Source organism: Hemiscyllium ocellatum, chromosome 14, assembly GCF_020745735.1.
Source record: "Hemiscyllium ocellatum isolate sHemOce1 chromosome 14, sHemOce1.pat.X.cur, whole genome shotgun sequence".
Taxonomy (NCBI): Eukaryota; Metazoa; Chordata; class Chondrichthyes; order Orectolobiformes; family Hemiscylliidae; genus Hemiscyllium; species Hemiscyllium ocellatum.
The window spans coordinates 12214691-12232139 of NC_083414.1; the positions used below are offsets into that span (position 1 = coordinate 12214691).

The 17449-nt window shown below is 46.4% G+C and overlaps 1 protein-coding gene across 2 annotated transcripts in view; it reads right to left on the minus strand.

The window, feature by feature from the left end:
* sema3b (sema domain, immunoglobulin domain (Ig), short basic domain, secreted, (semaphorin) 3B) overlaps positions 1-17449 on the minus strand; it is a 186717-nt gene that overhangs the window by 33937 nt on the left and 135331 nt on the right. For both annotated transcript variants that reach the window (XM_060835365.1, XM_060835366.1), the window contains exons 6-9: positions 13215-13308; positions 12230-12349; positions 9814-9956; positions 1645-1759 (exon numbers count right to left, since the gene is read on the minus strand). In XM_060835365.1, coding sequence (XP_060691348.1) covers positions 1645-1759; positions 9814-9956; positions 12230-12349; positions 13215-13308 — 472 coding nt within the window. The remainder of the gene's footprint in view (positions 1-1644; positions 1760-9813; positions 9957-12229; positions 12350-13214; positions 13309-17449) is intronic.

Here is a 17449-nt window from a genome sequence, read left to right on the forward strand (position 1 = left end):
CCTGGTGACTCCTTCAGCATATGTATGAATAAAAGAATACACACACATTGGGGAGGTAATTGTCTAGTGGTATTATCGCTAGACTGATTAATCCAGAAACTCAGCTAATGTTCTGTGGACCCTGGTTCAAATCCCACAACAGCAGATACCGATGACAATGAATCCATTGTTGATTGCTGGAAAAACTTATCTGGGTCACTAATATTCTTTAGGGAAGGAAGCTGTCATCCTTAACTGATCTGGCCTACATGTGACTCAAACCCAGAGCAATAGAGTGGACTCTTAACTGCTCTCTGGGCAACTGGAAATGGGCAATAAATGCTGGTCTAGCCAGCGATGCCCTTATCCTGTGAGTGAATTAAAAAGCACTCAATGGGGATTACGAATATGGAATGTGCTCACCTCCCAGTTCTGGAACAACTAAAGCTTCCAAAAAGAAGCTCAATATATTTCCACAAGGATATCTGAAACATGGAGCTGATGGGGTTGAGTAGAGTTAGCACCTAATCATACTGCACAGAGGAGGCCCTTTGGCCCAGCAAATACTACACCAAGTCGACACGTCTCACTATCCAGCAACAGGCCCCACTCCCTTGAATGTTAAGGAAGATGGTTGTGACAGATTCGCCACAAGTGAAGGAGAAAAGCTGAACAGCCCTACTCCCGCTCCTAATTTCTGTCAGCTTTCTATATTTAAAAAAAACCTCAAACTTCATGCCAAAAATCAAAGCATAGGGCGGCTCAGTGGTTAGCACTGCTGCCGTACAGTGCCAGGAACCCAGGTTCGATTCCCACCTCGTGCGACTGTGTGGTGTTCGCACATTCTCCCCGTGTCTGTGAGAGTTTCCTCTGGGTTCTCTGGTTTCCTCCCACAATCCAATGATGTGCAGGTCAGGTGAATTGGCCACACTAAATTGCCCGTAGTGTTAGGTGCATTAGTGGTAGGGGAATGGATCTGAGTGGGTTACTCGTCGGAGGGTCGGAGTGGACTTGTTGGGCTAAAGGGCCTGTTTCCACACTATAGGCAATCTAAAATCTAAGCTTCGGAGTAGATAAGGCCTGGACAGGTCCTGAACCATGGTAGCTCTCACCCATAACCCAGAAAAATTGGCTAATCAGATTGACAGCTTAAAATATGGACCACTTCAGGGAAATGTAGTTGTTGCATCTGGAGCCTAGTCCAGTCCCAGGGGAGGTCGAACAGTGAACGAGAGAAACCTCAGACTTAAATAATAATAACAACAAATAATAATGTGATAATGATATTATTTATGTGTATTGGAGCAACCAACAGCCTGAAGGGTCTATAGTTCCACAACCTCCACTCCAGACGATCGAGAAACACTTGTATTTTTATTTTTTATCGTCCTAACGTTTCATATTTTTATTGAGATTTATTGCATGCAAATCAATTGACACAATATTCCTGGCCTGAGGACCATTTTGGGGCTTCCTACAGTTGTGAATGGTGATGTATCAATGATGAAGTCTTCCTTTCTTATAAACCAATGACCTGGAGGTACGCCCACCCTCTGGGGACTGAATTCTTCCCCCTAAATCCTCTGCAAGGCACAATGTTTATTAGGCATTGTATACATGCTGGGTCGATAAAGAGAAAAACACCCGACACCCAAAGCTACTCACTGATCTCATCAAAATGAGTGTCAATCCCTTCACTTCCTGGGACCGAGCAGATTAACCGGGCCTTCAGGAACGTGGTCCATTTGTTCACCAGGCTTCTCAAACCTCCGTGATCGTTCTGAAAATAGATGAAAAGATTTTAGGTCGAGCATCATCCAGGCAACTTCCAACAAGAGGGGGTTATGGTGACTGGGGACTTGCATCTGATCTGGTCCAGTGAGTGTGGGGAGTGGATCAGGCGTATATTAGAGGGGGCCAGCATGAATAATTGTGGGGGTGAGTCAGTTTGAGTGTTTGTGGGAACAGCTTTATAGTTACTCAGGAGTTAGAGCAAGTTTTAATTCCTTTAATGGTTCCCTAGATAACTTGTAAGTAAGTAAGTGTTACGTATTATAGTTGTGTACGTTATGCTGGAGTCAGGTGAGTACAGGTGAGTCACCAGCCAGGTTTGCAGGCTTGTTCAGGCTGTGCTTTGACAGGCTACACAGCTACAGAATAAACCCTCCCTATTGGGGTGCAATCAACAATGTGTTCATATGTTCTTTAGTTCCTACTGGGACCTAGTAACTGCTGAAAATGTGTTGCTGGAAAAGCGCAGCAGGTCAGGCAGCATCCAAAGAGCAGGAGAATCGACGTTTCGGGCATAAGTCCTTCTTCAGGAATCGGCTTATGCCCGAAACGTTGATTCTCCTGCTCTTTGGATGCTGCCTGACCTGCTGCGCTTTTCCAGCAACACATTTTCAGCTCTGATCTCCAGCATCTGCAGTCCTCACTTTCTCCTCGGGGACCTAGTAACTGCCCAATATAGAACAGTCATAATCCTTCAAAGTCGTTTGAGTCTAACTCATAGTTGGGAATTTTTTCAGAGGATTTCAGATGTTGTGTAACTTCTCGACAGAAGTCTCAACCTCCCAGGCATTTCCTGCTGAGTCAGCACCTATGGAATTCCACATGTCAAGGTGCACATCTCCTAGGGTACGTCCTGTGTCTGATTATCCAGAAACGGGAAGGTCTGGTATCTGACTCCCCAAATAGAGCTCTTCACATTACGCTGGCAATGATGAAGTGGGTTCAGTTAGAACTCAACTGTAATGATGGCTTTGAGCTGCCTGTCAGAAATGTAGCTTCACAAACTGGTACTGATGTTAATCACTACAGTGAAGGCAATGGCCTAGTGACATTATCTGGACTGTTAATCCAGAGACACAGGCAACATTCTGGGTTCAAATCCTGCCAAGACAGATGGTGAAATTTGAATTCAACAAAAATCTGGGATTAAGACCATGATGACCATGAATCAAATGTCAGAAAATGAACGAATCTGGCTCATGAATGTCCTTTAGGGAAGAAAATTTGCCTTCCTCACCTGGTCTGGCCTACATATGACTTTCAGCCACACGGCAATGTATGAGGAGAGATTGACTAGGTTAGGACTGTTTTGCTAGAGTTCCGATGAGTGGGGGTGGGAATCTCATAGAGACTTATAAATTCTAACAGGACTAGACAAGGTAGATGCAAGGAGGATGTTCCTGATGGTGGGTACATCCAGAGGCAGGATTTGGGGTAGACCATTTAGGACAGAGATGAGGTGACATTTCTTCACCTGAAAGTGGTGAGCCTGTGGAATTTGTTACAACAGGAAGTAATTGATGCCAAAACACTGAATGTATTGAAGAGGTGACTAGATGTTGTATTTGGGGTCTATGGGATCAAAGTTTAAGGGGAGAAAGCAAGATTAGGCTATTGAGTTGGATGATCAGCCATGATCGTGATGAATGGGGGAGCAGGCTTGAAGAGCCGAATGGCCTCCCCCTTATCCTACACCTTCTACATTTCAATGTTTCTACATTTCTGTTTATAGTTCATATCTCCAACACGCACATTATTTTGCTTTAATAAAAAAAAATGGTTAAATCGAGTTCCTGCGAGTTAAACTGCTTTAGAAAATTGTTTTCATGACACATTCAGTATCTGATGTTGAATAAACCAAACTGTCTATAAATAGATAGTACAGTCATACTATCACTGATCTTCAAGTGCCCTTCTGCAATACTTTTGTATCCAGTCCAAAGATTAATGGACAATTAAAATTTTCCATTCCCCATGGAGTGCTCTATTCATAATTTACATGTTGATCTCTTTGCCTTCTGTAATATTCACACTGTCCTCTCTTTGTGAAAGAAAAAGGCATCCATTTACATCACGCTTTTCACATGATTAGAGGGCATCTCAAATCACATTTAAAGTAAATCAAGTGCTTCGCTGGTGTAGTCACTGTTATAATGCAGGAGAAAGTGAGGACTGCAGATGCTGGGGATCAGAGCTTAAAAATGTGTTGCTGGAAAAGCGCAGCACGTCAGGCAGCATCCAAGGAGAAGGAGAAGGGCTTATATCCGAAACGTCGATTCTCCTTCTCCTTCGATGCTGCCTGACCTGCTGCGCTTTTCCAGCAACACATTTTTAAATTATAATGCGGGAATCAGGATCGTCAATTTTCACACAGCAAACTCTCACAAATACAAACATGATATCATCCAAATGTATCTGGCTTTCTGCTGTTAATTACAACACAGATCAGGAACAGGCCCTTTGGCCCTCCAAGCCTACGCTGACACATTTTGCCCTTCCATACTAAAACTATCTTCACTAACAGGATCTGCATCCCTCTATCTCCTTTGTATTTATGTCTTTCCAGGTGTTTTGTGAATGCTGCTGTTGTAGGATAAACGTTGGTCAGTTCATCGGCTGCTGATAGTCTTTGATATATTTGTTCTATTACAACCATCCAAGCAGGTAAAGAAGGCTTGGGTTTACCGGTTAATCTGAAAACATTGCACTTCCAACAGAGCAGTGCTCCTTTAGTGCTGCACTGCAGTGTCAGAGTTGAAATCTATGCTTGTACGCAGTAGCTGGTTACTTATAGATGGGTGTTTCACTGACTGAGCCCTGTCTGACAGCCTCAAGAGGTGTTTTCATTAACTGGGTGGTCCTAATAAAATGGAGAAGCCCCACATTGAAGTTAAAGTTCCAAACAGAACACAGAACTGTACAGCACAGGAACAAGCCCTTCAGTCCACCATGCATGTGCTGACCATCCTGCATACTCAACTAATCCCATCTACCTATACGTGGTACCCATTCATCTACCCCCTGCCTGTTCATATGTCTGACTAAATGTTGCTGTCGTAGGAGAGAAGAGGGGAAATCTTCACCCTTGGCTTGACTAGACAGAGACTCAATGTGTCACAGCCCTGCCTCCTCCATCACACTGCCCTGGACTGATGGTGATTATGCATCTGAGCTTGTGCCCACAGTAGGTGGGTCAGTGCGAGTGAGATGGGAAAACATTCCTGGCCTCGCCATTGTCTCATTACCCTCTGGCTGTGGTTCACGACTGCAGTACTTGACCACACACACACACACGACAAAAATGCATATGTGTACACAACAAACACGCACCTGCACGTGAGAAACATTCACCCACGAAAACGTGCACACAGTCATGACAAAAAAAACACACGCATGACAAAAATATACACAGACCCACACATAACAAAAACACACAAAAACATACACAGACCCATACATGACAAAAACATACATACACCTATATATAACAAAAGCACACACAGACAAGATAAACATACACACACCCGTGCATAACAAAAACACAGAGTAAAACACGCATGATGAAAACACACATGGCAAAAACACACATACACAGCAAAAACACAGTCTGCAGCCCTCAGATGCTTCTGACCTGCAGCTATTCACTGATTTTCTTGGGAAAAGAGGTGGCTTGTACCAAGCTTGCATTGAAAGTGTGTAAACAGTTCCAGCTGAGTAGGTGTGGAGAGCTCTCCTCTCCGTGGTGTAAGTATCTGGTCGCTAGCACACAGGCCAGTGTTAAGGGCCCCACCTGGTGACTCAGTTGGTAAGTGCAATATTTAGCTCAGCAATTCCAGGATTCAGCATTTGTCCCAAGTTAAAATTTGGTCAGTGCAGGGCCAGCTGATTTCACAGAGGACTGCAAATGAGCACTGAAGATTGGGACCCCCGACTGACACAAGCTGAGGCATTGTCCTCAATGTTTTTTAATGAAATGCAAAATCAAAGCCACATTGGTTCGCCCTACTGGATGTAAAAATCCTAAAATATAATTTTGAGGAATCATAGAATTGCTACAGTGCAGAAGAGGCCATTCAGCCCATTGAGTCTGCACCAACCCTCTTAAGGAAATTCCATTCAGATATACACCCCTCACTCAATCACAACATTTCTCATGGCTTATCCACCTATCCTGCACAGCGTAGACAATTTAGCATGGCCAATCCACCCTAGTCTGCACATCTTTGGACTGTGGGAGGAAATCAGAGCCCCAAAGGAATTCCACACAGACCTGGGGAGAATTTGGAAACTCCACACAGACAGACACTCGAGGGTGGAGTCAAACCTGGGTCCCTGATACTGTGAGCCATCACAATGAAGAATAGAGATGTTTACCAAGGTATCCATGAATGATACTAAATCAATTGTTAACTTTAAATCTGAGATAGCTTTTTTTTGTTAAGCAAGTGATTTGAGGGATATGAGCCAAAGGCAGGTGTATGGAGCTAGGCCACAGATCAGCCATGATCTCACTGAATGGTGGAACAGGCTCGAGGGGCCGAATGGCCTACTCCTGCTCCTATGTGCATTTATCTACACCGCATACAACATACAAATTTGGAAGAGGAGGTCAGTCACCCCTTCAACACTGCTCCGCCTCTCCATAGCTGATCTATTTGTGGTCTAAACTCCACAATCCTCACTGAAGCCTCTCTGAGTCCTTTGCTGGTCAATTATCTATCTACCTCAACTAAAACAAATTCAAAGCTTCTGCCTCCACTGTTCCCTGGGGAGGAGATTTCCACAGACAAGGTCTTTAACAGTTCAAGATGGAGGCTTATCGCCAACTCCTGAACGTCAATGACAAAAGGCCTCCTAATATCCTTTTGTCAGGTTTGTGCCTGTACAGCCGCACATCTATTTAACAGCCAATATGATGTGTCTTAATATTTCTCACTAGTCTCCTGTTCCAGTTGAACACAATCATAAATCTCAAACCTCATCCATCTAATTCAGCATCACTGTCGTGTTCCCCCATTTGGATACAGAACTGGCTCAAAGGTAGAAGACAGAGGGTGGTAGTGGAGGGTTGTTTTACAGACTGGAGGCCTGTGACCAGTGGAGTGCCACAAGGATCGGTGCTGGGTCCTCTACTTTTTGTCATTTACATAAATGATTTGGATAAGAGGCACAGTTAGTAAGTTTGCAGATGACACCAAATTTGGAGGCTTATGGACAGCAAAGAAGGTTACCTCAGATTAAAACAGGATCTCAAACAGATGGGCCAATGAGCTGAGAAGTGGCAGATGGAGTTTAATTCAGACAAATGCGAGGTGCTGCATTTTGGGAAAGCAAATCTTAGCAGGACTTATACACTTAATGGCAAGGTCCTAGGGAGTGTTGCTGAACAAAGAGACCTTGGAGTGCAGGTTCAGAGCTCCTTGAAAGTAGAATTGCAGGTAGGTAGGATAGTGAAGAAGGTGTTTGGTATGCTTTCCTTTATTCGTCAGAGTATTGACTACAGGAGTTGGGAGGTCATGTTGCGGCTGTACAGGACATTGGTTAGGAGAAAGTGAGAACTGCAGATGCTGGAGATCATAGCTGAAAAATGTGTTGCTGGAAAAGCGCAGCAGGTCAGGCAGCATCCAAAGGGCAGGAGAATCGACATTTTGGGCATAAGCCCTTCTTCAGGAATGAGGAAGGTGTGCCAAGCAGGCTAAGATAAAAGGTAGGGAGGAGGGACTTGGGGGAGGGGCATTGGGAATGCGATAGGTGGAAGGAGGTTAAGGTGAGGGTGATAGGCCGGAGAGGGGGTGGGGGCGGAGAGGTCAGGAAGAAGATTGCAGGTCAAGAAGGCGGTGCTGAGTCCGAGGATTGGGACTGAGATAAGGTTGGGGGACGGGAAATGAGGAAGCTGGAGAAATCTGCATTCATCCCTTGTGGTTGGAGGGTTCCTAGGCAGAAGATGAGGCATTCATCCTCCAGGAGTCATGTTGCCATGGTCTGGTGATGGAGGAGGCCAAGGACCTGCATGTCCTTGGCAGAGTGGGAGGGGGAGGTAAAGTGTTCAGCCACGGGGCGGTTGGGTTGGTTGGTCCGGGTGTCCCAGAGGTGTTCTCTGAAACGTTCCGCAAGTAGGCGGCCCATCTCCCCAATGTAGAGGAGGTCACATCGGGTGCAGCGGATGCAGTAAATGACATGTGTGGAGGTGCAGGTGAATGTGTGACAGATATGGAAGGATCCCTTGGGGCCTTGGAGGGAAATGAGGGGGGAGGTGTGGGCGCAAGTTTTGCATTTCTTGCGGTTGCAGGGGAAGGTGCTGGGAGTAGAGGTTGGGTTGGTAGGGGATGTGGACCTGACAAGGGAGTCGCGGAGGGAGTGGTCTTTCCAGAATGCTGATAAGGGAGGGGAGGGAAATATATCCCTGGTGGTAGGGTCCGTTTGGAGGTGGCGGAAATGACGAAAGACGATACGATATATTTGCAGGTTGGTGGGGTGGTAGGTGAGGACCAGTGGGGTTCTGTCCTGGTGGCAATTGGAGGGGCGGGGTTCAAGGGCGGAGGAGCGGGAAGTGGAGTAGATGCGGTGGAGGGCATCGTCAACCACGTCTGAGGGGAAATTGCGGTCTTTGAAGAAGGAGGCCATCTGGGTTGTTCAGTATTGGAATTGGTTCTCCTGGGAGTGGAGGTGAAGGAATTGGGAATATGGGATGGTGTTTTTACAGAGGGCAGGGTGAGAGGAGGTGTAATCTAGGTAGCTGTGGGAGTCGGTCGGTTTATAGTAAATGTCCGTGTTGAGTCGGTCGCCCAAGATAGAAATGGAGAGGTCTAGGAAGGGGAGGGAGGAGTCTGAGATGGTCCAGGCAAATTTGAGGTCGGGGTGGAAGGTGTGAGTAAAGTGGATGAACTGTTCAACCTCCTCGTGGGAGCACGAGGCAGCGCCGATACAGTCATCGATGTAGCGGAGGAAAAGGTGGGGGGTGGTGCCAGTGTAGCTGCGGAAGATGGACTGTTCCACATATCCGACTGAGTGGCAGGCATAGCTGGGGCCCATGCGGGTGCCCGTGGCTACTCCTTTGGTTTGGAGGAAGTGGGAGGATTGAAAAGAGAAGTTATTCAGGGTGAGGACCAGTTCAGTCAGTCGAAGGAGGGTGTCAGTGGAAGGGTACTGGTTGGTGCGGCGGGAAAGGAAAAAGCGGAGGGCTTTGAGGCCTTCGTGATGGGGGATGGAGGTGTACAGGGACTGGATGTCCATCGTGAAGATAAGGTGTTGGGGGCCGGGCAAGCGAAAATCATGGAGGAGGTAGAGGGCGTGGGTGGCGTCCCGAACATAGGTGGGGAGTTCTTGGACTAAGGGGGACAGGACCGTGTTGAGGTACGCAGAGATGTTAGGCCATTGTTGCAATATTGCGTGCAATTCTGGTCTCCTTCCTATTGGAAAGATGTTGTGAAACTTGAAAGGGTTCAGAAAAGATTTAGATGGATGTTGCCAGGGTTGGAGAATTTGAGTTGTGAGGAGAGACTGAACAGGCTGGGGCTGTTTTCCCTGGAGCGTCAGAGGCTGAGGGGTGACTTTATAGAGGTTTACAAAATTATGAGAGGCATGGATAGGATAAATAGACAATGTCTTTTCCCTGGGGTCGGGGAGTACAGAACTAGAGGACATAGGTTTAGGGTGAGGGGGGAAAGATATAAAAGAGACCCAAGGGGCAACTTTTTCACACAGAGGGTGGTACGGATATGGAATGCCAGAGGAAGTGGTGGAGGCTGGTACAATTACAACATTTAAAAGGCATATGGATGGGTATATGAATAGAAAGGGTTTGGAGGGATATTGGCCAGGTGCTGGCATGTGGGACTAGATTGGGTTGGGATATCTGGTCGGCGTGGATGGGTTAGATCGAAGGGTCTGTTTCCGTGCTGAACATCTCTATGACTCTATGACTCAAACACAAAGAGAGCCATTGGCCCATGCCTGGGATCCTCCACACCCTCACTACACTACGTGTGCTTTGTTGACAGAGGTTACGCCTCCCAGCGCTATTACCACACACTCCTTACGCACCCGACACAGTTGGCCCACTCGCGAGAAGGTGGACTTGCCCAGGTTCTGCCCCTCGACAGCCATCTCTCGGAAGAAGAAGTAGATTTTGTCATCGTCTGGGTTGTCGCTCTCCGGGATCCAGAAGGAGCCCACAAACTTGGGATCTGCGCAGAGAAACAGGGAGGTCAAAATTGGGAAGGGGTTGTTGGAAGAAGCAGAGGTGGGTTATGAGGGCCAAGGGGCTGACAATTTCGAGCTTGCGCTGTAGACTGGCCCAGTCTGTTAATGTTGGCAATGAGAAGTGATGGTGGAGACCATGGAGATAGGGTTCTGGCTTATTTAAAACAAAATCCATCCTGAACCATGATGCAAAATAAAGAATCTAAATCTCACTCAAATACTTTGCTTCCAACTGGTTCATGACAAAAGTGTAGAACATGTTATACAATAAACAACCTGATGGTGGCACAAAACAACAACAAATTGGAGTCCAGAGGAAAATCCTGCTCTCCCTTTATCTCCACTTCCTTCCTCTTTCTTTTCCTCTCACTCCTGTTACTCATGTCTCTTTCCATTTCCCTCTGCACCAGTTTGATTTTATATATTCTGTCCTCAAGCTCTATCTCTCTGATTCCTCTGTGCCTTCCAACTCAGCCTTTCAGGCTTTCTTTCTTTCTCCGTTCCTCTCTGTTGCCTTTCTTGTCTCTCTCCCCTCCCTATGCCCTCCTCTCTCTGAACCTTCTCAGCCATTATCTTTCTATCGCCTTTGCTTTCCCTTTCCTTGGTCTGTCACCTTCTATAATTCTCAGTGTCACTCTTGCCCTCACCCTCCTCGGTGTCTCCTTCTATTTCAATTCCATTCAAACAACAAAAACTGCTGGCCACGGCTGTGGCCAAACTTTCCATTGAGGATATTATCCAGCTCTTCTCGACATACTCCCTCTGCTAGCCAGCTCTCAGATAGTGTCCCTTTAAATCTTACACCTTCACATCACAGTGACAGTGTCCCTTTAAATCTTACACTTTCACATCACAGTGAGGTGCCACAAAACACTATACACAGAGAGAGTGCAACAGGGGTAATGCATGAGACATATGAGGATAGTGGATGAGGTAGTGAAGGAAATTGAGGCAAACAAACTTGCAGAGTGAGAGGAAAGACATTTACTGGTGAGCGGGCATAGACTTGATGGAGTGAGTGGCTTCCTTCGAGATTCAGGGAGTCCCTGCATTGCAGATCGAGGCCATTCAGCCCAACCTTCCAGACGGCATAACACCCAGACCCACCAACTCCCCACCCCATCTCTGTAATCCCATATTTCCCATGACTAACTCACCTAACCTACACATCCCGGGACACTGCCGGCGATTTAGCATGGCCAATCCACCTAACCTGCACAGCTTTGGACTGTGGGAGGAAATTGGAGCACCTGGAGGAAGCCCACACAGCATGTGCAAACTCCACGCAGTCGTCTGAGGTTCCTGGCATTGTGAGACTGCAGTGCGAACCACTGAGCCACCCATTTTAAAAATATTTTTTCATGGAAAGTGGGCATCATTGATGCTGCTTCCTATCAGTAATTGCCTGGTTAAAGCAGCCAGCAATGATGGCTATTCACATGGTCCCCGAATGCAGGGATTAGAACTAACTGTGGGATTGGATTGCTCTTTATGTGATGGTCTGTAAGTTCTGGAGAAGAACCAAATCAGATCAGACTTGAAACATTAACTCAGTTTCCCTCTCCGCAGATTTTTTTTTCCCACTTATTCATGGGATGAGGACATCATTGGCTAGGTCAGCATTTATTGCCCATCCCTAATAGCCCAGAGAGCTGCTGAGAGTCCACCAGATTGCAGTGAATCTGGAGTCACATGTAGGCCAGACCAGGCAAGAGTGGCACCTTCCTTTCCTAAAGGGGTCAGATAAATGGATTCATGGTCCTCATTAGACTATTAGTTGCAGATTTTTATTGAATTCAAATTCCACCATCTGCCCTGGTGGGACTTGAACCCAGGTCCCCGGAACATTACCTGAGTTATTGGATTAACAAGAACTACAGATGCTGGAAACCAGAGTCCAGATTAGAGTGGTGCTGGAAAAGCACAGCAGTTCAGGCAGCATCCGAGGAGCAGGAAAATCGACGTTTCGGGCAAAAGCCCTTCATCAGGAAGGGCTGACCTGCTGTGCTTTTCCAGCACCACTCTAATCTAGACCCCCTATTGGATTAACAATCCAGTGATAACACCACTAGGCCATTGCCTCCCCCCCCAGCCCCTTAAATGTTCAAGCAACTTCTCTCTCCACAGATGCTCATAGACCTGTCGATTTTCTCCAGCACTTTCTGTTTCTATTTCAGATCTGCAGGACTTTGCCTTTACATGGAGCAGTGAAGGAGTTGGGTGTACAGCCTGGGATTGGTGGGCGGGTGACACTCACCGTTGAGCCAGCGTGAGTCATGCTGCTCTGTCCTGATGGAGTGGCGATGCCCGAGGCTCCGGAAGATGGTGAAATCACGGCCCATCAGGTCAGTGGCAACCCCCGAGTACAGCTCTTCGCCTGAAAGACAGAAGTGTGGAGATTAGGAAACCAGAGTGAGCCATCCATAGAGTCATAGAGATGTACACCATGGAAACAAACCCTTTGATCCAACTTGCCCACACCAACCAGATATCCCAACCCAATCTAGTCCCACCTGCCAGCACTTGGCCCATATCCTTCCAAACCCTTCCTATTCATATACCCATCCAAATGCCTTTTAAATGTTGTAATTGTACCAGCCTTCACCACTTCCTCTGGCAGCTCATTCCATACACGTACCACCCTCTGTGTGAAAAAGTTGCCCCTTAGGTCTCTTTTATATCTTACCCCACTCACCCCAAACCTATGCCCCCTAGTTCTGGACTCCCCCACCCCAGGGAAAATACCTGCTCTATTTACCCTATTCATGCCCCTCATAATTTTGTAAACCTCTATAAGGTCACCCCTCAGCCTCCGACGCTGCAGGGGAAACAGCCCCAGACCATTCAGCCTCTCTCTGTTCGAGTAGTGACAGACAGAATTCAATCTGGAAGAGTGTGAGGTGATTCATTTGTCAAGAGGAGAGGACACCATGAATGGTAGGAGCCTGGATATACTAAGGATCGGAGCTCACTGTGCAGATCCAACAGATCCCTGAAGGTAGATCAGGTGGGAAAGAGGGCATATGGGATACTAGCTGAGGCAGAGAATACAAGAGAAAGGAAATGATAGTGGGGACTGTATTGAACCCTGGTTGGGTCATGGCTGGAGTTGTGTGTGCAGTTCGAGCAACAACACCATCGGATGCTAAACCTCCAACCTCTTCCAGTTTCTAATCCTCGGCTGCCTGCCACTTCCATCCCCAGACTATCATGAAGCTCCCAACGCTGTTTTGGTGACTCACCAATCAGAATGGAGGTTGACAGATGCTTGGCATCGTAAGGGCTTCTCCCTTTGCCGTCCTCAATTTGGTTGAAATCAATTCGGAACTGGTGCTCCTGCAATGAGACACACAAAAGGATGGTGACCACAAGCAGTGCAGAAAGGAGGAGGTCAGCGCAGAAAATCTTATAACGACATTCAGCCCATCAATCCCCGCTGCATCTTTGAAAGAGCTATCAAATTTAGTCTGAGACCCCACTGCTTCACCCACAGCTAATCTCGGCCCTGTTCTCCACACCTCATAGTCTTGTGGTTACCTCTTCAATTCCTCCTGGGAACCTCCTCGTTTTCAATTTCAATGGACAATGTAACTAGGGAGGAGAATTCCTCTTGTGGTCTTAAAGGGAACACAAAGGACCCTCACACCTGTAAACTGTCATTGCCCCTAGTTCTTCTGTCAACACTCACTGGAAATTCATTCGTTCCGGCCAAAGCTCACTCCCCTCTGGGGCATGTGCCACCTATAAAAGGGCAGGATCGACCATTACTGGGGCCCTACCACCCCTACCAGTCCATCCCCTCATCCCCACCCTCTCCCCTTACCCCACCACCCTCAAATCCCTCCAATCTAAATCTCTTCAAGTACATAGAATCATAGAGTCATAGAGATGTACAGCACAAAGACAGACCCTTCGGTCCAACCCGTCCATGCTGACCAGATATCCCAACCCAATCATGCCACCTGCCAGCACTCGGCCCATATCCCTCCAAACCCTTCCTATTCATATACCCATCCAAATGCCTCTTAAATGTTGCAATTGCACCAGCCTCCACCACTTCCTCTCGCAGCTCATTCCATACACGTACCACCCTCTGTGTGAAAAAGTTGCCTCGTAAGTCTCTTTTATATCTTTCCCCTCTCAACCTAATCCTATGCCCTCTAGTTCTAGACTCCCTGACCCCAGGGAAAAGACTTTGCCGATTTACCCTATCCATGCCCCTCATAATTTTGTAAACCTCTATAAGGTCACCCCTCAGCCTCCGATGCTTCAAGGAAAACAGCCCCAGCTTGTTCAGCCTCTCCCTGTAGCTCAAATCCTCCAACTCTGGCAACATCCTTGTAAATCTTTTCTGAACCCTTTCAAGTTTCACAACATCTTTCCGACAGGAAGGAGAGCAGAATTGCACACAATATTCCAACAGTGGCCTAACCAATATCCTGTACAGCCGCAACATGACCTCCCAACCTCTGTACTCAATATTCTGACCAAGGAAAGCAGACCAATGCCTCTTTCACTATCCTATCTATCCGTGACTCTACTTTCAAGGAGCTATGAACCAGCACTCCTTAGGAACTTACCATTAAGTGTATAAGTCCTGCTAAGGTTTGCTTTCCCAAAATGCAGCACATCGCATTTATCTGAATTAAACTCCATCTGCCACTTCTCAGCCCATTGGCTCATCTGGTCCAGATCCTGTTGTAATCTGAAGTAACCCTCCAATTTTGGTGTCATCTGCAAACTTACTAACTGTACCCCTTATGCTAGCATCCAAATCATTTATGTAAATGACAAAAAGTAGAGGACCCAGCACCGATCCTTGTGGCACTCCACTGGTCACAGGCCTCCAGTCTGAAAAACAACCCTTCACCACCACCCTTTGTCTTCTACCTTTGAGCCAGTTCTGTATCCAAATGGCTAGTTCTCCCTGTATTCAATGAGATCTAATCTTGTTAATCAGTCTCCCATAGGGAACCTTGTTGAATGCCTTACTGAAGCCCATACAGATCACACCTATCATTCTGCCCTCATCAATCCTCTTTGTTTCTTCCTTAAAAAACTCAATCAAGTTTGTGAGACATGCACAAAGCCATGTTGACTATCCCTAATCAGTCCTTGCCTTTCCAAATACATGGATTCCCTCCAACAACTTGCCCACCACCGACATCAGGCTCACTGGTCTATAGTTCCCTGACTTGTTCTTACCACCCTTCTTAAACAGAGGCACTTCGCTAGCTAACTTCCAGTCTTCCAGCACCTTACCTGTGACTATCGATGATACAAATATCTCAGCAAGAGGCCCTGCAATCACTTCTCTAGCTTCCCACAGAGTTCTCGGGTACACCTGATCAGGTCCTGGAGATTTATCCACCTTTACCTGTTTCAAGACATCCAGCACTTCCTCCTCTGTAATCTGGACATTTTGCAAGATGTCACCATCTATTTCCCTACAGTCTATATCTTCCATATCCTTTTCCACAGTAAATACTGATGCAAAATATTCATTTAGTATGTCCCCCATTTTCTGTGGCTCCACACAAAGGCTGCCTTGCTGATCATTGAAGGGCCCTACTCTCTCCCTAGTTATCCTTTTGTCCTTAATGTATTTGTTAAAATTCTTTGGATTATCCTTAATTCTATTTGCCAAAGCTATCTCATGTTCCCTTTTTGCCCTCCTGATTTCCCTCTTAAGTATATTCCTACTTCCTTTATACTCTTCTAAGGATTCACTCGATCTATCCTGTCTATACCTGACATATGCTTCCTTCTTTTTCTTAACCAAACCCTCAATTTCTTTAGTCATCCAGCATTCCCTATACCTACCAGCCTTTCCTTTCACCCTGACAGGAATATACTTTCTCTGGATTCTTGTTATCTCATTTCTGAAGGCTTCCCATTTTCCAGCCGTCCCTTTACCTGTGAACATCTGCCCCCAATCAGCTTTCGAAAGTAATACCATCAAAATTGGCCTTTTCCAATTTAGAACTTCAACTTTTCGGTCCGGTCTGTCCTTTTTCATCACTATTTTAAATCTAATAGAATTATGGCCGCTGGCCCCAAAGTGCTCCCCCACTGACACCTCAGTCACTTGCGCTGCCTTATTTCCCAAGAGTAGGTCAAGTTTTGCACCTTCTCTAGTAGGTACATCCATATACTGAATCAGAAAATTGTCTTGTACACACTTAACAAATTCCTCTCCATCTAAACTCTTAACACTATGGCAGCCCCAGTCGCTGTTTGGAAAGTTAAAATCCTCTACCGTAACCACCCTATTATTCCTACAGATAGCTGAGATCTCCTCACAAATTTGTTTCTCAATTTCGCTCTGACTATTAGGGAGTCTATAATACAATCCCAATAAGGTTATCATCCCTTTCTTATTTCTCAGTTCCACCCAAATAGCTTCCCTGGATGTATTTCCAGGAATATCCTCCCTCAGCACAACTGTAATGCTATCCCTTATCAAAAATGCCACTCCCCCCTCCTCTGTTGCCTCCCTTTCTATCCTTCCTGTAGCATTTGTATCCTGGAACATTAAACTGCCAGTCCTGCCCATCCCTGAGCCATGTTTCTGTAATTGCTATGATATCCCAAACGCATGTTCCTAACCATGCCCTGATGTCATCTGCCTTCCCTGTTAGGCCCCTAGCATTGAAATAAATGCAGTTTAATTTATTTGTCCTACCTTGTCCCTGCCTGCCCTGTTTGACTCGCTTCTATTCTCAACTGTATCATTCTCAGATTTATCTCTGTCCTCACTAACTCCCTGGGGCCCACCCCCCCATCCTTACTAGTTTAAATCCTCCCAAGCAGTTCTAGCAAATTTCCCTGCCAGTATATTAGTCCCCTTCCAATTTAGGTACAACCTGTCCTTCTTATACAGGTCACTTCTACCCCAAAAGAGATTCCAATGATCCAAAAATGTGAATCCTTCACCCATACACCAGCTCCTCAGCCATGCATTCATCTGCACTATCCTCCTATTCCTGCCCTCACTAGTTTGTAGCACTGGGAGTATTCCAGATATTACTACCCTTGAGGACCTCCTTTTTAAATTTCTGCCTAACTCTCTGTAATCTTCCTTCAGAATCTCAACCTTTTCCCTTCCTATATCATTGGTTCCAATGTGGACAATGACCTCTTGCTGCCCCCTCTCCCCTGTCAGAACATCTCTGAGACATCCTTGATCCTGGCATCAGGGAAGCGACACACCATTCTGCTTTCTCGCTACTGGCCACAGAAACATCTGTCTGTACCTCAGACTAGAGACTCCCCTAACACAATTGATCTCTTGGTACTGACTCGTTGCATTAGAGTCAGTCTCAATACTAGAAACTGTTCGTGCTACGTTTCCCTGAGAATCCATCGCCCCCTACGTTTTCCAAAACAGCATACCTGTTTGAAATGGGTATATCCACAAAAGACTCCTGCATTAGCAGCCTAACTCTTACCTTTCCTAGAGTTAACTGCCATACAT